This window comes from Gekko japonicus, unplaced genomic scaffold, assembly GCF_001447785.1.
Source record: "Gekko japonicus isolate JY-2015 unplaced genomic scaffold, Gekko_japonicus_V1.1 scaffold303, whole genome shotgun sequence".
Taxonomy (NCBI): Eukaryota; Metazoa; Chordata; class Lepidosauria; order Squamata; family Gekkonidae; genus Gekko; species Gekko japonicus.
This window is the reverse complement of record NW_015169180.1, coordinates 843,192-866,082: the sequence shown is the minus strand read 5'-3', so window position 1 is coordinate 866,082 and position 22,891 is coordinate 843,192. Positions and strand designations below refer to the sequence as shown.

Below are 22,891 nucleotides of genomic sequence, written 5' to 3'. Positions count from 1 at the left end.
TTCAAATGGACATCAGAATGGACATGCAATGCAACGCAACACAATTACCTGAAGATGGACTGCATTCTCAACCTCTGAATGTACATCTAGCATATAATTCCCAATCCAGGAAATAATATGCATATGTAAAACAGTTTATATGTATGGATCTCCTTAGCTGAGCAAAAGCTTATAGTGTGGATAAAACCAATGTAAATCATAGATAGAATGACAAGATTTGGCAATAAGACTGACTGGCTACTCTTTATAAGAGCAGCATTTCATATATGCATGTACAGTATAGATGATTCCACAAAGAGTTAAGTATAAAAACAATAAAAGGCTTCATTTCCCAAGGCTTAGATTGAGCTTTATGCTTGCATTAAAAATGGCTGTGCAGCTGTGGCATGACAATGAAAAATGTAGTTAGAAGCAGGTGCAGCAAGCAAACATCTGCATAAATGAGCATCTGAGTAGAATTGAGGGAGGGGCTAGGATCTTTGTTCATGTTGCATTACATTTTGCTGCCTTATTCAAGTTTATGCAAATAAAATGAAGCAATTATCATGCAAGGAGAGGCGTATGGATGAAAATGTGACAGGGTTTTTCTGTTTTAGTCCCAGTCTTGAAGCATCACAGCAGGAACAGTCAATAGTGAACACAGTAATGCTTGGTACTTACTCCTTCTGATTTCTTATCAGGATAGATGCAAGTTTCTCCACCTGCTGTGAAATTACAGTACACTTTGAACGAGTCTCCAGAACAACCCTGGTTTGGATCAATCCAATATTCTCCTGAAATGAGGAAGAAGAGAATTACTTTGAGGAATCAATCGGACTGACTCTTTTTTTTTTTATTAACAATTTTATTGTTAAAAGTAGAAAACAAGCATTAATGACAAGCTTTAGTATATTGGCAATACAGAATAAAGTGTAGTAACCATTATAATATTTTTAAACCTTATAATAGGAAATATTGCAAGCTTGAAAACCAGATGACTTTCAGAGTGTATGAGAATGTACAGTATAGATGATTCCACAAAGAGTTAAGTATAAAAACAATAAAAGGCTTCATTTCCCAAGGCTTAGATTGAGCTTTATGCTTGCATTAAAAATGGCTGTGCAGCTGTGGCATGACAATGAAAAATGTAGTTAGAAGCAGGTGCAGCAAGCAAACATCTGCATAAATGAGCATCTGAGTAGAATTGAGGGAGGGGCTTGGATCTTTGTTCATGTTGCATTACATTTTGCTTCCTTATTCAAGTTTATGCAAATAAAATGAAGCAATTATCATGCAAGGAGAGGCGTATGGATGAAAATGTGACAGGGTTTTTCTGTTTTAGTCCCAGTCTTGAAGCATCACAGCAGGAACAGTCAATAGTGAACACAGTAATGCTTGGTACTTACTCCTTCTGATTTCTTATCAGGATAGATGCAAGTTTCTCCACCTGCTGTGAAATTACAGTACACTTTGAACGAGTCTCCAGAACAACCCTGGTTTGGATCAATCCAATATTCTCCTGAAATGAGGAAGAAGAGAATTACTTTGAGGAATCAATCGGACTGACTCTTTTTTTTTTTATTAACAATTTTATTGTTAAAAGTAGAAAACAAGCATTAATGACAAGCTTTAGTATATTGGCAATACAGAATAAAGTGTAGTAACCATTATAATATTTTTAAACCTTATAATAGGAAATATTGCAAGCTTGAAAACCAGATGATTTTCAGAGTATACGAGAAAAGTAATTGTTCAGATTAAGCCACGAAGATAATAAATGAGAAATTCAGGATCAAAACAAGAACTAGGATTAAGCATAATGGATGTAGACTAAAAGATTTAGGTGCTCAACATACAAGGAAAAAAAATTAAATCCCCAATACGTAACGACGCTTATGCAAGCAACGTTAATAGCTGTGAATGACCCAACTTTTTGAATCAAGTCCATTTAATATAATCTTTCCAAGTTGGTGAGATAAAATCTTCTGAAGACAGATAATCAAGGATAGGGAACCACTTTGCACCAAAGTTAGACACCAAGGGAAATTGGACTGACTCTTGAGTCTGCTGCCATTTAAATGAGAATGCAAAAACGTTAATAATAAGAGACTTCACGTGCCTTTACAAATTAGAAGATGTTTTCAATCTTTTTCTGTTCTCAAAATATGTCCAAAATTTGTATTAGAAAAAACTGTGGCAATTAAAAAAATTAACCTTATGATAGCATTGCAATGGATTTAGAAGCTCACATAGTATCAGGCCATTATTTGGATGGCCCAGGTTAGCCTGATCTCATCAGAACACAAAACATCAACAAGGTTGGCCCTGGTTAGTACTTGGATGGGAGACCTGCAGAGGCAGGCAATGGCAAAATATCTCTGTTTGTTTCTTGCCTTGAAAAGCATGAAAGAAGCATGAAGATGTTTCCTCATATGGGGAGAAGAGGGACATTGCTTTAACAAAGAGCCTGTTGTGACACAATAGCCACAATCATTGTCTTTCACAGCATCCTAAGATGAGGTTGATAAGTAACAACCAAAAGCTATGAACTATAGATAAATTGGCTGCTATGACATACAAACTCTTATCATTAGGGACGGGCATGAACCAGGAAAGTACGGTTTGGCTCATGATTCTAAGATGAGGTTGATAAGTAACAACCAAAACCTATGAACTATAGATAAATTGGCTGCTTTGAAATACAAACTCTTATCATTAGGGATGGGCATGAACCAGGAAAATACGGTTTGGCTCAGGATTTGTGGTGTGCCCGGGTCATGATCCATGAACCATAATGAATGTTTAGTGTTTGTGATAAAGCAGAATGCCCCCCGGTGTGCTGGGATGGGCATGAACCAGGAAAATACGGTTTGGCTCAGGATTTGTGGTGTGCCCGGGTCATGATCCATGAACCATCATGAATGTTTGGTGTTTGTGATAAAGTAGAATGCCCCCCAGTGTGCTAGAGACACCAAACTCACTGGAGATCTCTGACTAACTCTCCTCTACCTGTCCTCTAAGCTTGGTAAGGATTGGATTTATGGGGTCTGAGTTAGCCCCCCCTCGAAGGTGCCCCCAAGGAAGTGCTTTCCATGGAAATGGCAGGTGCAGGTTCCCTTCATTCAATCATATATGGGAACATCTGCAGTATTTTTCTTTGTGGGTTATTTTGAAATTAACCTTGAAGCAATACTGCTGCACTATAAACCCTTTTTCATATTCCAGCAAATAATATTTTAAACATTTTAAAATATTATTTTTTGTTAAAACACTAAGCCATTTTTGATACACAGAGCCCCTTCTTGTGATGTTTAAGATTCATAAAGGGCTTTAACATTTATATTTTAACCTGTGAAAAAGGTTTTTAACATTTCATTTAGTTTTCTTTAGTGACTACATTAACCATATAACTAGAATAAATGACCTGACATTATTGCTTAGCAAATCACAACTTCAATATATTAGCCTTTGTCATGTAACATTAACATACCATCTGGGAAGTCTGGGTGACAAAGCTGTAGATCCTTGCATGTTCGGGCTGGGTTGTTTTGAGTCCCCATTGGGTATTTCATATGCTCAATATCCTGCTTCAGAGAGTTCAGTGAACCAAAGATCTCTTCCATGCCATCAGTGTAATCGAGGATAGTATCAGCTGCATCTGCTAACATGGCATCTGAAGATCTCCTGGTCTTTTTGGGTGACTGGATTGGCAAAGGTTGAATGACTTCACCTGGAGGGCCCTAGGGATAACAAAACCAATGGCCTTTTATTGTTCTTTTTTAAAGCCACACAAACAGAAACAAACCTTGAGTGGAAAGTTGAAGAGATTCTACAACTATTCTTGTAGGATGAGAAAGAAACTCCAAGGTGACTACATAAACATAGCAAGACATGAAAAATAAAACCACACATTTACAATATGTACATTAAATACATGCGTGTACAAACAGAAATGCCTAAAATTGCCTTGGAAAGATGCCCAGGCTTAGATGAACTTCTAAAAGAAATGAGAACACCAGTAATGTTTTTAAGACCGTGTATATAACATTGATTACCAAAGAAATATTTTTACTTACAGGAGGTCCAGGGGGTCCTGGTAAACCACCATCACCCTTCTGACCACTAGGACCCTGTGAAGTAATACAAGAAACTCCATATTAGCCATGCTAAAAAATCATCACACAACTTATACTGAAGCAACATAATATCAGTAGTGGAAAAGGGAGACTGGAGTTACTTACGGTTGAACCTTTAGAACCTTTTGGACCCTGCGGACCCTAAAAGAAAGATAGCACAAATATGTTATTAGATAATCCCACATTTGTGCATATGTGATAAATATGTCAATGTGGAATGAGATTCATTTGGTGCACCTACTTACAGGTAAACCTGGTGGCCCAGGAGGACCAAAAGGGCCAGCAGGGCCAGGAATTCCCTGGGGGGAAAAGTGTACAAAGTTAATTATTCTGTTCAGTCTCTGTGTTACACATTAAGCAACAAAGGAAAAACAATACTTTACTCCTGGAAAGGATTTTGTAAAAAAAGCTTGCTAACTTAGCTGGGGGCTGCTATAGATATCAAGCAAAATACACAAATGTTATGTAAGAGTGTTTCATCAATTTGGGGAGAACTTTCTGTAATTATCAAAGAAATGTTAAGGTCTGAGTCAAATAGTTTCAAAACTACAGAAAGCTCATAGTTGCTTTGTTGATGGGTACCAGAAAAGAATGAGGAAAAAATCCTCAAAAGAAGAGAGGTTAGAAAGATTTCGTATGTAACGCTGATGAAAAACATAACTGCATGTGTGAGCAGGAGGAATTAGCACAGCCTCTCACTCATTAAAAAATAGCAGCCATTTATGGCTTACTGGAATTGCAATGATCTGGGTATTATCAATAGTTCAATTTAATGAAAGTCATGAGCAACTCCTATAGAGAACAATTCTTTTGCACTTTGTGCTTGAATTTGGGAGAAAAAACAGGTTGCTTACCTGTAACTGATGATCTTCCGAGTGGTCATCTGTGCATCACACCCTGGGATATAGTGCACCTGCACTGACCCCGGTCGGTATTGTAGAAAGCTAAAGGGATTTTCACGCCCGCTCCCCCATCACGTGCTGGGCTCAGTGACTAGGGGAGGGGCACAACTATCCCACCAGTTCCTTCTGACCACTGCCCTCAGTCACAAAGTAAAAGGAAAGAACTGAAAGCAGAGGGGAAAGAGAGAGGATGGTGTGCCTGTCTTCCCACCAAAGGAGAGAGGTTAGGACGTGTCCCGGGAGAGTGAAGCATGGGGACTGAGGTTGGTACTGGGGGTGGAATTTTTGAATGAACCAAAGTTGGAGTGGTCTCATTCAAAGACTGGCAAAGACCACGACCAACGTAGTTACAGCCATGAGCCCCAACAAATGTTGTATATGCCTCACTGAAGCCGTCCTTTGTCTTCTGAGGAGGCCAGTTAGGGTGACTACGTCCTCTGCCCTTTTGGGGGGAAGGAAAGCTCTGCAGAGTGTCAAGTCTAGGATCGCGCCGATGAATTACACCTGAGTGGAAGGGGTGAGCATTGACTTTTTTAGATTTACCCGCAACCCCAGGGTTGATAGGGTGTTGAGGGTTAAAGCAATGTGTTTGAGCAAGATTGTCTCAGTCTCCACAACAACAACCAATCGTCGATGCACAGGAAAATTTGTATGCCCTGCAGCCGAAGGTGGGTCACAATGACCACCATTACCTTGGTGAAAACGCGAGGCACAGTAGAGAGTCCGGAGGCCTTTGTACTGAAAATGGTCATTGCTGACCGCAAAACGGAGGAACATCCTGTGGGATGGATGGATAGACACATGAAAATAGGCGTCCTGCAAGTCCAAGGTTACCATCCAGACTCCCTTCTCTAAAAAGGGGAAGAATAGACTGTAGAGTTGTCATGCAAAATTTCTTGTAAACAATGTATTGGTTCAGGTTTCGGAGATCCTTGATAGGAGGGAGGCCTCCGTCCTTCTTTGGAATGATAAAGTAACGAGAATAGAAACCTAGGCGTTGTTGCGGTACTGGAACCGGTTCTATAGCATCCTTGTAAAGGAGGTTTTTATCTCATCCAGAAGCGGAGGTGATGATGGAGTGAGTATGAAGTGTGAGCTGTTGGGGACTTGCATGAACTCTATGAGGTATCTCTCACGGATCACTGAGAGGACCCACCAATCCGACGTTATCAATGCCAGGCCGACAGGTAAGGGGAAAGGTGAGTGGGACAACAGGGCAATGGATCGGAGTCAAAGGCTCTGTTTGGAGTTTTTCTGGGGCTTAGCCCTAGGTTGTGATGCTGCAAATTTGGTCTTATTCCCATAGGGATGGGAAGAAGTGCCAGGCAACCTCTGCCACTGTGGTTCGGGAGAGGATTTAAACAAAGGCTTGCGAGACCACGATTTATTCCAGGACTTTCCTCTAGATTGCTTGGAAGTCGTCGTGTCTCCCAGATTGCGAGACGTTTTAAGACTTTTGTCAAGATCCTGGAGAACGGAATCAGTTGTAGAGCTGAAGAGCCCATCAGCCTCAAAGGGAAGATCTTCAGTGACTAACTTAGTGTCCTGCTGCAAGGCTGTGGCACGTAGCCAGGCATGGTGATGTAAAGCAACAGCAGAAGTGAGGGTCTTAGATGCCACATCTAAACTGCGTTTTGCTGCATTAAACTGGTGTTTAGCCACTAGCATATCTTCCTTTTGTATGTGTCTAGCTTGGAAGTTGTAGTCCTCAGGGAGGGCCACAAGGAATTCTGACATTTGCTCCCAAAGAGCATACTGGTATCTGCCCATAGAGGCCATGTAATTAGAGGCTTTGGTGTCCAGTGCTTTAGTAGAATAAAATTTCCTGCCAAAAGAGTCCAGCTTCCTGCCTTCTTTGTCAGATGGGATGGAGTGGCTGCGTTTCCCCTTTGATGAGGAGGTGACAATCACTGAATTAGGCTTAGGATGAATAAAAATTCAGCTCCCATTTCCTGTACTTTATATATGTGGTCCATCCTCCTGTTGGAGATGGGAACAGAGGTGGGGTGTGCCCAGGGGGCTTTAGCCATTTGTAAAAGGACAGATGTCATGGATAGGGTGATCGCAGTCAATGTGTCCATCTGGATGATGTCAAAGATGGAGTCAGTAACGACGGGTAGAGGTTGGATAGTCGGAAGTGCTAGTGTGTTTGCCATTCATTTAACAAAGTCCCCATAAGACAACGTCTTCCAATGGAGATATAGGAAGATCGTCCTCCACCTGTTGGGGAGGGGACTGTTCAAGTTTAATGGGAACATCCTCATCACCAGAATGGGAGTTCTCAGAAGAGCCAGAGCACTCTGAAGGATCAGAGAATAGTGCCGGGCGAATCTGTGTCGATTGTATCAGTTCCAACTGGTCCTTGGGCTGCTTTGGTACTGATGGTGTAGGTTTGTTCATCGGTACAGAAAGTTGCAGTTTCACGAACTCCGGTGTTGGAGAAACTTCTCGATATCGAGACAGCCTGGATGAAGCCGACTGTCGATCCCAATCCATGGGTGGTCGCAGGGGAAACTAGGGCATGCCCCCAGGGAACAGGTACACCCCATACAAGTATTGCCACTGGCATCAGTCCCAGGAGGGAGATTGGAGTTGTTCGGGTGATCGATCCTGATTATCAGAGTCCTGCTGGTGTGGGTAAGCCCTATCCACTCCCGAGTGTAGACTCTGGAGACTTGGAGAGCGGGAGATCTGCGTCAGGTCCATGTCATGCTCAGAGTCCGTAAGCTGGATGGGTCGTAGGGAGGGTGAAGAAGGTGCACCCTGTAGCTGCCCATGGCCTGAAGAGTCAAGCCAACCGGCTGCATCTGCCTTCATCCCCGCCGTCCAGCGTTGGGGAGTCAGAGACTTGGCTGAAGAGCCCTTCTTATGCTTCTTGTGCTTGACAGGCTGATCGTATCTGCCCACCTGGGTTTTCTTCATGGGTGTATGGGCTGAGGACTGCGAAGCCAGGATCGAGCGTTTCAGCAGTGAGCGATCGGCATTGGGTGGGCTCAGTGTCAGAGACCGTTCTGGCATTGATCCCGACACCAAGGTCGACATAGAGGCATGTCCCGATGTCTCCTGCGATGGCACCATAGGTGAAAGAGCCCGTTCAAGTAGCACCACATGGAGTCTAACTGCCCGATTCTTCCTCGTTTGCCAGGAGAATTTGGTACAGTGGGCGCAGGAGTCGACTCAGTGCGATTCCCCAAGGCACAATAAATAAAGGGAGTGTCCATCTGGGGGGGGGAAGTGCTAGTGTGTTTGCCATTCGTTTAACAAAGTCCCCATAAGACTTAACGTCTTCCAATGAAGATATAGGAAGATCCTCCTCCACCTGTTGGGGAGGGGACTGTTCAAGTTGAATGGGAACATCCTCATCATCAGAATGGGAGTTCTCAGAAGAGCCAGAGCGCTCTGAAGGATCAGAGAATGGTGTCGGGCGAATCTGTGTCGATTGTATCAGTTCCAACTGGTCCTTGGGCTGCTTTGGTATCGATGGTGTAGGTTTGTTCATCGGTACCGAAAGTTGCAGTTTCGCGAACTCTGGTGTCAGAGAAACTTCTCGATATCGAGACAGCCTGGATGAAACTGACTGTCAATCCCAATCCATGGGTGGTCGCGGGGGAAACTAGGGCATGCCCCCAGGGAACAGGTACACCGCATACAAATATTGCCACTGGCATCGGTTTCAGGAGGGAGGTTGGAGTTGTTTGGGTGAGAAAGATTGGATCCTGATTATCAGAGTCCTGCTGGGGCGGGTAAGCCCTATCCACTCCCTGATCAGAGTGTAGACTCTGGAGACTTGGAGAACGGGAGATCTGCGTCAGGTCCATGTCATGCTCAGAGTCCGTGAGCTGGATGGGTCGTAGGGAGGGTGAAGAAGGTGCACCCTGTAGCTGCCCATGGCCTGAAGAGTCAAGCCAAGCGGCTGCATCTGCCTTCACCCCCGCCGTCCGGCGTTGGGGAGTCAGAGACTTGGCGGAAGAGCTTATGCTTCTTGTGCTTGTCAAGCCGATTGTATCTGCCCACCTGGGTTTTCTTCATGGGTGTATGGGCTGAGGACTGCAAAGCCAGGATCGAGCGTTTCAGCACCGAGCAATCGGCATTGGGTGGGCTCAGCGTCGGAGACCATTCCTGCATTGACCCCGACACCGAGGTTGACATAGAGGCATGTCCCGATGACTCCTGTGATGGCGCCATAGGTGAAAGAGCCCATTGAAGTAGCACCACACGGAGTCTAGCTGCCCGATTCTTCCTCGTTTGCCGGGAGAATTTGGTACAGTGGGCGCAGGAGTTGACTCAGTGCGATTCCCCAAGGCACAATAAATAAAGGGAGTGTCTGTCGGGGGGGGGGGCAAGCTTACTGCTGAACTCCCAGCACCGCCGAAAGAAACCCCACCATTTGGCCATAGGCCAGAAAAGAGGGGGGTAGAGAAAAAATGTCTGCCGAAGCAGACAGTCGAAGAAAGAAATTCCTAACTAAAACTACAACAAAAAACTAGCTAACTACACATTTTAGAAAGGGAGAGAAGGAGGCCGAAGCCAAAGTCCTTTTTACCGACCGAGGTGTAGAAGGTCCTACCAGCGCGGTGGTCAGAAGAAAACTGGTGAGATAGTCGTGGCCCTCCCCTAGTCATGTGCACTGAGCCTGGCACGTGATGGGTGAGCGGGTGTGAAAATCCCTTTAGCTTTCTACAACACCGATCGGGGTTGGTGCAGGCGCACTATATCCCAGAGTGTGATGCACAGAGACCACGAAGAAGATTAATTGCTTTTCTCCGTGTTGTTGTGATTTCTTTTATACGGTTTTGTAATTTTTGCATAGTTTTTTATTTAAAAAAATCCAAAACAAGATAAGAAAGAATCTACTCAACTGAGTTCTCCTGTACAAACTGCATAAACGTAAGGCAGCTGTCCTAGTACATTTTGTATCTTACATGGACTTGTATTTTTAAGTAATTCACTATAAAACTTTATAGATAGGTAGACTGAATGGTGGCCCTACTTGTGTCTTTTCAGATGGTAGTTCTTTCAAGCTGAACAGTTTCAAAAAACAAAAACAAACAACTCCCCTCCAAGTTCTAAGTAGGCTACGGAAGGTGAAAAATGAATACATATATATGAAACAATATATTAGGAAAAGATGAGAAAGATTGGAGGAATATTTTTTTTTAACTCACTGCATCTCCTTTTGTTCCAGGGGTTCCCTGGGTGCCGGGAAGACCCCTGTCACCCTTTTCCCCCTGTTCTCCTGGAGGTCCAATCAGGCCAATCAAACCAGGATGTCCCTAAAAATATATAAAACATTAAGAGTGAAATAATACATCTGAAAGCACATCGAGTAAAATAATTATTACCTTGTGAAAGAATGTAGTATGAAGCTGTTATTGCAAAGTCTTCATATGCTAAGCAGTATATTTTTTGCTTACCTTTTCACCTTTGGATCCTGGGTCACCTTTTAGTCCAGGCAAGCCAGGTGGACCCTAGAAATGTCAAAGAAAATGTTGTTAAATGAATACAAGACTGCCTTTTGTAGTTCATGATATTTACCTGAAGGGTTGTTTTATTTTTTTTGAGATGCAGACAGAATCACATTCTGAAGCATTCAATAGACGATGTCAGGCCATGCATCAAAGGGCAAAAGGTGACCTTTAAAAACGTGCCCTTACAATGTGCTTATCACAGGAGGTCATTGCACTAATGGCATGCATGATTTTGACCCCACCTTAAAGGGCATCTGAAATCTTCCCGGAGCAATGAGAAGGCTTACTAATGTATGAGCCATTTAAATGAGTATTCTGATACATTCTTGGGATTTTAACTTTATTTTGCTTATGTTTTATTTAAAGAGCACTAGCAACACAAACAGGCTTTCATGTGTGGTTCATCCTTCTAGGTAAAACAAAACCATAAGGGCAATAAATGGCATATGATCAATAATACTATCTCTGCCACTGCCCCTCCCTGCTACCCACCAAACTGGTGATCCTCTGACAGTCCTAATCACATGTTTGTTGAAAGAAAAGGAGATCTTTCAATATACAGACAAGGATCTTGGGATCATAGTTTATGTCTTTTCCCCTTTTTGATGAATTTGGAGTAATCTAAGGGTGTTTTTTTTGGGGGGGGTCTTCTTCAAGTAAAATTGCTGGAGACCAAAGGGGAAGCTAAATGAAAAACAAAGCAAAAATATGGCCTTTATAGTTCTGCCTTGATCCAGTTCCTTCAGCAACATAGAGTAGTTAAGTCTAGAACCCCAAACAGGTTCTGATTTATACAGGAAAACATTCTCTCTCACGATTCTCACAACCAATATAAATGTTTGGAGCATATTCTAATGACAGACCTTCCACAGAATTTTCTTGGCACCTCTCCTTGATAAATTTTCATGACATATTCCTTACAAGCATATAAGGGAAGTGTGTTAGTTAGACATTTAATCATTAGGGGAGAAAGCTCATACATCTATTTAAGAACAGTTGGACTGAGGTTATTCTAATGACAATTAGAAGGGAAATATTAGGACAGGGGAGATAATATATGAAGATTTCATCATTACTGGCTGATTGTTCTAGTTAAGTAATTTCTTAGTTTTATTCCCTACAACTAGGGTTGGAAAAAAATTCATCTACAAGTTTGATAAATCTATTCAAATTTTCAGGAAGGATATTGCTGATATTATTTAATTTGTACAACATTATGTGGGGAAAAAACTATACTGGCAAACGATTGGTTGGGAAAGTTCCATTTATTAACATGTATTAATTACTCTTTCCACATGAACTTGTAAATGTTTAAAGGGTCCTAATGGAGAGGGTCCATTTTATATCAACATAGTAAGCACCGCAGATACAGGATGCTCCAAAAACAGAGCCACAACTGCCTGTAGATCTCTGGTATTGACAGTGCACTGTACCATCAATCACATGTCATGCCCAAGACCTGGAGTCATAAGGATATGTCTGGTTTGCACGAGGTCTTGCTGTATATTTGCAAACACCTCCAGTCTGGCTTGATGAGATACAATGATGCTACTTTGCCATGTGATACAATGGATGCTTCTATGCATATATGGGGAATGGCAAGCCTCAGTATGGCTCCAGTACTTACCAGAGCCTGTCAGACCTTTTGCTGCATTCTGTTAAGTTCTGGGATCAGTTTGTACCCAATTTCATTCCAAGAACAATAACAAAAATCAAGCAGACATGTCCATTAGGCTTTAATCTGATAGCATCCTTAATACAGGGTATATAATTTAAGAACTCTTTTTTAAAAAAATAAATCCCACAAAGAAATGTACTCACCATAGGACCGGGTGGGCCATCTTGACCGGGTGTTCCAGGTAGACCTTGTTCACCCTACGAGGAAGACACAATTTAGAATTCTTTTGTAAGAGCACATTATGGAAAACATGAAGAAAGCAATTAAAAATGTCACAGTCACCACAGGCCACAACTCACCACAGGTCCAGGAATACCCCGAAGTCCCTCTGGGCCCGGTTTCCCTGCAGGACCCTGAGGTCCAACTGGGCCTGTTTTTCCTGGAGCACCTTCTGCACCAGGTTCACCCTGTAGAAATATACCAGGTGAACAAAGTTACATTAATTGATTATCTAAGTGTAGGAATAAAGATAAAGAGAGTGAGAGAATAAGACATTCCTTGTGTTCAGGCTAAGAATTCAGCACTCCAAAGTCCAAGACCTTACGGGTGTGAAGACTGAGGAAGCTTGTCATTGCTTCTGGTGGTTTGACGCATTGGTCAGTTTCTATGTGTGTTTAGAGCAAAGAAGTGAAGTGTGAATTTAACTGGTCTATTTTCAGTAAGAATCATCTCTCCTACAGTGATAGGGCTGTAAACTCTATTTTTCATGATCTATCTGGTAAATGTAAAAAAATGCTGTGTGTCTACGTGGTTCTGCCACCTTAATTTTCTTCTAGCATGATTAGCTCTAGACCTAGGTCACCAACAAAACTATCTATTTTTATTTTGTTGTTACGGCCAATTCACAGAGACTTGTTTCTCATGTGATAATGCCAAATATGGCATAGCGTTCAATGCAGATGCAGTGGACATAGCTCATGTAGACACACTGACAAAGCAATGTGGCTGCATGATAAATCACTCATGTCATAATTCAACCAAATCACTACCTTTAGTGCATTCCATTATCCTTCATTTAGGATGTTAAAGATCAGAGAAGAAGAGACAAAAAGATGACATCTCTACAGCTGGCACCAACCACAAAATCTCAGAAACAATAAGCTTATTTCTGTAGCATGAAAAACAAGTTTACCTTTGCACCTTTTTCTCCTTGCCTTCCTTCTGCCCCAGCTGCTCCTGGAGGTCCCTGTCAGAAAGGGAAGAAAATGATGCGAATGAGAAAAGCGCTTGCTCACACATTCCTTCTAGCCATGGCTGACTGTCAAGTACCTATCAATAAGACAGTAAAACAGAGCAGTCATAGACATGGCAGGATTTTCTACTTACTCAGAGGGCTCCATAGGTATGAAAAAACCCTTAGATAATTAAAAAGACATCACACACACCCCAGCACACATACACCATAGTCTGATGAACACACTTAGAGGACTGTAAGAAACAAGGAATACTGAGGAGAGTTGACAGGCAGTTGAAGGAGGAGAAGGAAAACAAAGCAGGATGAGGAAAGTCCCTCAAGTCCCTAAAGTATCCTGGAGCAGCAGGATTTGTGTCAAAAACATTTCCCAATTGCTTCCTCTTTCCTTGATTCTTCAAAGGCTCCCCTATACCATCATATATATTTCTATAATAATATTCATTTTGATAACATAAAAGGCAGCAGAGTGTACAAATTAGCTCCTCAAAAGACCAACAAACCAAAGGCTCATTGGAAAAGAAATAAGTTCTGAGAACTGTGCCTGATGGGCAGCTGTGGAGTAGAATTCGATGGGTATGGTACAACCATAGGGAATGACCTACTTAAGGCAGATTTTCTCCAGTACACACACACACACACACACACACACACATTGCATTGTGTTGAAGGTCTGATCCCAGAGCCAAGACTTCAGGTGTGTGTGAGAGAAAATAGATTTATACCCTGTCCTTCACTCAGAGTCTCAGAGTGGCTTACAATCTCCTTCCCTTCCTCTCCCCACAACAGACACCCTGTGAGGTAGGTGGGGCTGAGAGAGCTCTCTGAGAATGTCTCTTGAAAGAACAGCTCAGAGAGAACTGTGGCTGACCAAAGGTCACCCAGCTGGGCTGCATGTGGAGGAGTGAGGAATCAAACCTGGTTCTCCAGATTAGAGTCCGCCACTCTGGACTGTGTTTTATATGACTGATCATCAGTGTAGCTGAACCTTGCACTCTCCACTCTCTTCTTCCTCCTTCTGAACTGATGATCAGTAGTACTGAGAATGCTTCAAGGTCGAGCTACAGCAAATAAAATTGTTGTCAAAAGAAATATAGTTAATCTGCAGTCTACATAATAATATAATTAAAAACATAGGGCCTGAATATCAGGCTACATTAAGAGTAATCAAGAATAAGATTTACTTAATCTGTTATAATATCCTATACAAAGTTGATGATAAATATCAAATGACCAACACAAGACCATACGTGTTTCAGCCTCAAAGGCCTTCTTCATTGGTAGGGTTGCCAGGTCCCCTTGCTATGCTGGCAGGGGGATTTGGGGATCCTTCCAGGACATCACTGATGTGATGATGTCACCTGGAAGTGACGTCATCATGTTGGCCACATCGCATAGTGACACTGGTTTAAGGGCAAAACCTATGATTTTAAGCCAAATTTACCATAGAGTTTTGCCCTCAAACCAGAGCATCACATGCTTCATCCTGGACATGATGATGTAACTTCTGGGTGACATCATCACGTCGGGGACATTGCACCTGTTTGGGGGCGGGGTTTCCCCCACTGACCAGCTGGCCTGAGGTAGGCAGAAGCTCTGAAAAGTGGGGGAACCCCAGCTGGGACCTAGGGACTGGCAACCCTATTCAGTGGTTAATAGTATACAACATAGTTCTCAGAAATACATCTGGAAAATAAACAATATAAATCAATCCTGAAAAATAAACAATATAAATCAATACCAGATTATAATATCAATGGAAGATTTGTGTGTGAGTATAGTTACTGTGTGAAAGGATCCATAGTTTGCTTTATAAGCTAACATCAAACCACATGATATATGAGACAACATCACCAATGTTCCCTCTAAGCTGCAGAGCCTTGTGAGCAAAAATGCTACTTTGTGAGCTACCAGCATTAAAGTTCTGAGCGGGTGATTTGACTACTGCATAAATTAGTTTGCTCTGGAGCCCATCCTTCCTGAGCAAACACAAAAATGTGTGAGCCAGAGGCTAAAACCCTGTGAGCTACCTCACACTAGCTCAGCTTAGGGGGAACACTGAACATCACCTGGTCAGGGTTGATTTATATTGTTTATTTTCCATATGTGTTTCTGAGAACTATGTTGTATACTACTGACCACTGTGTTGGTCATTTGATATTTATCATCAGCTTTGTACAGGAATTTACAACACCTTATGTAAATCTTATTCTTGATGACTCTTAACTTAGAGTGAATTAATTAAGAACCCTTGAAGCATTCACAGTACATTTCAGTTGAATTAGTGTCCCCCTTTGTTTGATGAGTAGTATTGACCACTGTCTGACCTGGACTTTGTATATCCAACCTTGGCTTCTGAGTCAAACTATTAAGCACGAGGACATGTGTGCAGAGGGAAGGAAAGTGAGGGAGAGTGCTCCTTTCCTTAGGCCAAGTAGCCACCGGGCCCCCGCCTGCTTAGACTATGCAGCAGAGGGAAGGAGAGACAGCAAGGTCTGTTTCCACCAATTTGCATTAGCTGCCTTGAGTCCTCCCCCCCTTTTTTTAAAAAGGCAGGATATGAACAGCATACATTAATTTCTGTACACATTTCCACTTATTTGATCAAAGCAACTATCAGCACTGCAAATGCAAATTATAGCAAGTGGATCCATCTATCAGCAAGAAGTCAAATAGCGATGGAGTTTCTTGGCGATGAACTGATCTATTGTGCTGCACACTTTCTGTGTGGAACAGCTCTTTCCACACACAATGAGCTTAAAAATATACAAACAAATATAAAAGGTCTCCAGATTACATGCAAAATGAAAAGAACATCTCCCCAAATGAAGAGGAGAAAATCTGTTCATCATGGTCAGATATAATACACACACAAGTGCCTTTGTGAACAAATAAAACACCATTAACACAAGATACTCCATGGCTTTTCCTCTACAGATATCTTCAGATATCCTCTACAGATAGTGCAGGAAAGCACAGTATTATCTATTATTGTGAGTAAACTTATGTCTGTGTTGACTACAATGAGATTTTGGAAGCTCTAAATTCTCTTCTTTAATATATGCATCTATTTGATTAGACAGAATGTCAGTCTAGAAATTGCTGCATTCCAGTTCTCAAAGACAGTTAAAGAATGGTTTTATTCCACTGTTTTCATGATACACATATTTTGGCAAAGCAGATGAGACTCAAAGCCAATGGCTCATTATTTAATTAGCAGCTGTGCCAGCACTTTTCATCCATAATCTTTTTGAAGGGTTAAATTGAGGCCTTAACCAAGAAAGCCACAGAACACACTATCTGAATTTGGCAATAGGCCCTTCTTAAAGTGAAATGTACTCTTGTACACGTTATGTCTAAAGCCTTATTCACGTAATTCAAAAGTGATCAATATGATGCAAACACAAATAAAAAGGTCAAATGATAAAACCACTAAAGGCCTTCCAGAAGAGAACACATTTTAATAGCTTCTGGAAAACCAAAAGCGAAGAGGTCTGGTAAATTTCTTAAGATAGTGATCTCCACAGAATGGAGATTACAACAACAAAAAAAAGCCCTACTCCATATATCTTTCATCCTAGATTTTTTCGTGGATGGCACACGGAGCAGGGTTTTACTCTTAAACCAGCTGTTCTGTTGCTGCCATCAAGTCTCCATATTTATTTGCCTTTTTTCTTTTCTCTTCCATATCAAGATCCATCATCAGCTCATCCTTGTCTCTTGTACCCATGCGAGACCCAGGAAGTGTGGTTTTATACTATTTTCGACACAAAAGCTGAGAACCAGCAAAAGGGGGCAAAGTACACACAGATTGATTCAAACAAAACTCACCAGAAATACAAGAACAGTCCAGAAATAAAGAGATGCACTGAAGCACCGAGGTTTTAAAACTCTTAATCAGAACTTCCTCGCAAATTAGTTAGCATATATTTTACACAAGATTCTTATTGCATCAACATTCCTTTTAAACTAAAAACTAGTTATTTCAGTCCTTTTAGGTTTCCTTTTCATATGATTTGAAACAGGATAGTTTGGGACTACCTGCTGTTTTTCAGTTTTCGCTTAGGTAATCTAGATTGCCTAGGTAATCTAGACTGTCTCCTTCCATATCCTTGCTTGATTAAGAAGCCTTCCCCTTCTTAAATGGTACACACTGTTGGAATATTTGAATTTCATTACAGGCATTCCAGTATTCAATGCTATTTTGTGTAGTGTCCTTGTTATTATTTTACAACAACAAAGGCACAGCACACAGTAAAAAGTGACACAAAACTAGCAAAACAAGCAAAAACAACTGTGTGCTATATTTCCTGCAACATATTCATAAAGGAGACTTCATTTAAAGTGTAATATATTTATTATATGAAGTCAATATGCCCATACAATCCATCATAGGAAAATACAGAGGCCAAAGAGTAAATATACAAAATTATAGAGAGAGAGAGTCCAACACTTTTCCCAGGTAATTTTTCAGTGTTTCAGACCTCTGTTCCTTCCTCAGGAGCAAAGAACCACTGCTGAGAATCCCTTTTCAGTTCCCTACAAGGTAATGTTTTTCTATTATTTCTATTATTGTTGAACAAGGTCTCCCTAGCTCTAAACAGCACCTTTATAGGCATACTGACGTAATATATCTATTACATTATATCATAAAGCTGTCTCTATGAATATGTTGTGGGAAATATAGCACACAGTTGTTTTGCTTGTTTTGCTTGTTTTGCTGGTTTTGTGTCACTTGTTATTATTTTGACTGTTTGGGTGTGTTCAATTCACCCCAATACTCTGTTGCTGTTCAATATATTATATATTTATTAAGGAGATTTTATACCGCTTCTCCTGAGTCCTGAAGCACTGGATTTAAGTTCTCTGATCTCTTTCCACTTGATTAAGGACTCCACACATTGTCATAGATCCTCAAATTGTAGTGTGATGGTCTTTGTTCAGATTTAAACACGTCTTTCTCTAGTCAGGCGCTAATATTTAAGCCAGAAGTTCCTAGATGCAAAAGGCAGCTTGGCTTTTATAGTGTGAAATTGGGTTTCATATTGAAAAAGGTGCTCATTCACAGAAATATGTGTCTAACATTCATATTGCAGACTACTCATGGTCAGTGTTCCCTCTAAACTGTGTGTGTGAGCGATTACTTAGCACAGGAAACCCCACTCAGTAGCAATCTTGGACCACGCAGGGTCTTGCACTTCCCCTTTTTTAAATTACAGTAGTTACATTCTGCTCAGTAGGAGGGAAGAACTGAAGGAATATTGTCCATATTTTTTCCTGGGAAAAACTGTGTCCATGGTAATACTGCATATAAAAGGATTTCCTCATTTGCAATAATATTAAAAATAGCTCTGTAGATATTATCCCATTATGTTAAATACTAGCCTCAATTTTGCATTAAATGGGAATTCTTTCACTTAAATTCACTTGGAATTTCTGATTCACAGTGAATTTCAGGACTAGGATTAATATTTTTAAAAAAACTTTAATGCTCATTCCAAATATGTTTACTTATCAAACATGTTAATAAAAGTAGCATAAAATGTACTTGGGATAATTATAAGGACAGGAAAAACTTTTGCATGGATTACATTTTTATCTATATATGTACAACCATACATTAAAGTGTTAAGTGTGAATGGGTGTTTGAAAATATGTACATCCATCAGCTGACATTGGTTGTATGTTACTGAGCATACTGAGCAGATCCACAGCTCTTGCTTCATAACAGAATCATATGCCGTGACAAAGCAATTAACAAATCCTATTTACCTCCCAAGACCCACTTCAAGCAGGTTTCTAAAAGGGTTAAAGCAACTATCTTCTTACATGAAAAGCCATGAAAGAACTTCACAATAATTATAAATAGTTTTTTTTCCTAATCTAGGGATGCAGCTGCAACATCAATTAGCAGAGCTTAAGAACACTGTGATCGCTAAATTATAAGTACAATGAATCATGATTACTAAACAAAGGGGGTACATTCGTTATCAAACAGTGCCAATTCTGCATTGAATGTGAAGTGGATACATGAGCAGCTCTTGTAACACCCTGATTGCTGGCATTTCACAGATGGTACTTCTGCAAAAGAAAGACAGCTAATTGTCATTTATTTTACTCTCCCACATTTTTTTTAAAGGATTTGGTAAAATTTTAACTGGCATAAAAGATCTCATAAAGAAGAAAATGAAATTAATATATGAGCCCAATCCCTTCTCAGCTCTAATATAGCTGTAATAATAGCCAATGCACCTAGTCAACTGAACAGGACTGGTGGGGAATGAATCCAGGTGTGCATCAGCAGCCCTCAACAAGAGCAGGTTACCAGTATAAAGTGCTGCTTATGTACTTGAATCTTTTGTTGTAGGATTGAGAGGCTCCTTTTAATCATGATAATATTTATTCTTTTATGTTACACTTGGATGTGGATGCATTTATCAAATCTATACATTTTGCGCAGTAGTCAACAAAATGGATTAAAAAATCTAATTTGGTCCATTGTATGTTACCTTTGTCTCATTCGTCAGCTGAAAGATTTCCTTGAAAATATGTTACAAATGCTATTCAGAGCCATCAGTCAGCTGACTGAAAACAGGCACTTTTAAAGACAGTATCATTTGTTATTTACAAGAAATATAAATATAACACAGACATTTGTTACAATCAAATAACTGTTTGCCATATTATGAGTTTTTCTGTGTACATTTACTCAAGGAAAGGAATTCCACCTCATTTACAAGTGCTAGAGATATCCTGCTGAGGTAGCAATATGACCCTAATGGAAAAAGAAGCCCAGCATAAATCATTGTTGGATCCCTCCCCCCAGTGTTTCATGTAATTCTACAAGACATATGAAGAGGTCTAGCATTTACCTGACCAAGCATTCTCCCTTGGTTCCAAGGTTTAAAAATGGAAGGCATATCCTACATATAGGCCCCGGTCACACGGGCAGGAAACTGCGGGGGGGGGGGAGCGTGGCTGTTTGCCCCGGGGCAAACTAACATGCAGTAAAGCGATCATACCTCCTGTGGAGGTTCTGTGGAGGTACCGTGGAGCTTCCGTGGTTACGGAGAGGCGTCGATCACAACACATGCCTGTGTGCAACAAAGAAGCGCGCGGCGCGGCGAACTGGTTTTCTTTTTTTTGTGTATACTACGAATCTGCATGCTCCGTTGGGTGCGTGTGCGCAACCACGGAGACTTGGGGAAAAAAAAACCCCTTCTTCGCAAGGGGACATGGGCGGGCGCCGGATGCCACCGGAAACGTGATCAGACACCCGCCCTTGCCCCGCAGTTTCCGGAAACTAGTACCTCCGAGGTACTAGTTTTTTGCTGCGCGTTTTCGGGAGGAAGCCTCGGTTGTGCCACAGAAGCGCTACGCTCCCCAGATGTGCTGGTGAGATCGCGCCCGGAAACTCCGCCTGTCTTCCGTATCTCTTGCGTGGCTAATGTTGCGTGTGACCGCAGCCATTGTCAGAATACATACCCTCATACAACCATGTGTGCGCATCTTGTCACACTGTATTCTCAAGAACTTGGAGATTCCTTGGCAGCCAAGGTTTCCTTATTAAGAAGATGGTACACAAGCTTCCCAAAAGGTAATCTGACCAATTATCCATCTTCCTTTGTTCTGTGACACAAGGAACTACTGTGTATTTAAAGGCACATTCTTGTTTCCTACAGAGTGAAATTGCCCTTACAAGGCAAGCCTGATCTCAGAAGCTAAACAGGGCTGGCCCTGGTTAGTATTTAAATGGGGACTACCAAGGAATACCAGGGTTGCTTCACAGAGATAGACAATGGTAAATTACCTCTGAACATCTCTTGCCTTGAAAACCCTTCGTGGTTGCCATAAATCAGCCGTGCCTTGACAGCCCCCTCCCAAGAGTGAAACTGAGAAATCTTTTTCAACCTGCAAAATATTTCTCTTTGATATATGAATTTGAAGTGGACAGCATCCCATAAAATAATAAAGAATTTTAGGGAGGACCTGTGGATCCGTGGTACAGTATAAGCCTTGAATTGCTCAATTGAAAAGGCTCAATCCTTTGCCTCTCCAGATAAAGAATTTTAGGTAGCAGATATTGGATAAGACTCTACTGCATGAAATCTTGGAGAGCTGATACCAGTCAATGTACATGATGCTGAGCCAGATCAGGGGCCTGCAATTTATGGTTCCTGAACCAAATATGGCTCAGTACAGAACCAAACATGGCTCTTTTAAAACAAACCTTTAAATTAAGGCATATTGGATGGGTTGGCATGCAAGAATAACTGGTATGAGAAGGAGTGGCAGGCAAATATATTTTTTCCTGGGATTCAAGAGCGTCTTAGTGATGCTTTACAGAAAGAGGAATTATAGAGTTAAGTAATTGCCAGTAATCCAAGCTGCCAGTAATTCAAGTGCAAACAATGCACAGATTTATGCCAGTGCTCTAAAACAATCTTGTGAGATCCTATGTGTGCTACAAAAGACTTGCAAAAACTACTTGGGAACAGTGATCATAATGTTGTTGAGTTCAACATTTGTACAAATAGGGAATTGGCCAAAAAGACTCACACAACCACTTTTAACTTTAAAAGGGGTAATTTTTACTCCGAGGTCACTACGGAGTCTCACCGGGTTATGTCGATCTGGTTTTCAGCCAAAGCAATTGCTCCTCCCTGCCCCCAAGCCGCTGTGAGCGATAAGCAGACAACTGGAGACGAATTCTTCCACCCCCAGTTTTTCTGCGATCATGGCTGCGGTCACACGGAGCATAAGCCACGCTTCAGAGACGGAAGAGAGGCGGAGTTTCCTGGCGCGATCACAGGGCAACATCTGGCAAGTGTAGAGCTCCCGTCGGTAACCCGTGGCTAAACGCCAAAGCAGCGCAGTGAAAAACTAGTACCGTGGAGGTACTAGTTTCCAGAAACCGCGGGGCAAGGGCGGGCGTATGACCGTGTTTCCGGAGGAAGTTCCAGCGCACGCCCATGTTCCCTAGCTACAAGGTGTTGTTTTTTTCGAGTCTCCACGATTGCGCACAAGCACCAAACGGAGCATGCGCAAACGGATGTTTAATAAAAAAAACACAACGTACGTCGTGCAGAGAAGAGGAGAGCAGCCAGAAGACAGCACCAACGAGTGCATGGCTTGAGGCGGCGAGCGACAGATGGGGGAAAGGGGGTGCTTTTCTACAGGGAGGTGGATTGAAATTGTCCACTGAGACCATGGCTAGTGACATGGACTGCCTGACAAGGTCTCGAGATTGCAAGAGGAAGGTGGCAGGCTTAACCAGTATGGGAAATTACAGCTGTTTCTATACAAATGCTCGAAGTGTCCGAGGTAAAATCGGGGAGTTGGAGTGCTTGGTGTCAGAGGGAAAAATAGACATTGTGGGTATTTCAGAAACTTGGTGGGATGAGGAAAATCAGTGGGATACGGTGATTCCCGGTTATATATTATATCGGAAGGATAGGGGGGGAAGGGTTGGAGGTGGGGTGGCTCTGTATGTCAGAGAGGGTATAAAGTCCAGAAAGATCGAGAGGCTAAGAGAA

The 22,891-nt window shown here is 41.8% G+C and overlaps 1 protein-coding gene across 1 annotated transcript in view; it reads right to left on the bottom strand.

Moving 5' to 3' along the window:
- Positions 1-22,891, bottom strand: part of COL11A1 (collagen, type XI, alpha 1) — a 362,318-nt gene that overhangs the window by 15,017 nt on the left and 324,410 nt on the right. The window contains exons 56-65 of the mRNA XM_015416098.1: positions 13,296-13,349; positions 12,463-12,570; positions 12,307-12,360; positions 10,432-10,485; positions 10,183-10,290; positions 4,361-4,414; positions 4,221-4,256; positions 4,056-4,109; positions 3,470-3,719; positions 1,386-1,498 (exon numbers count right to left, since the gene is read on the bottom strand). Of these exons, the coding sequence (XP_015271584.1) occupies positions 1,386-1,498; positions 3,470-3,719; positions 4,056-4,109; positions 4,221-4,256; positions 4,361-4,414; positions 10,183-10,290; positions 10,432-10,485; positions 12,307-12,360; positions 12,463-12,570; positions 13,296-13,349 (885 nt within the window). The remainder of the gene's footprint in view (positions 1-1,385; positions 1,499-3,469; positions 3,720-4,055; positions 4,110-4,220; positions 4,257-4,360; positions 4,415-10,182; positions 10,291-10,431; positions 10,486-12,306; positions 12,361-12,462; positions 12,571-13,295; positions 13,350-22,891) is intronic.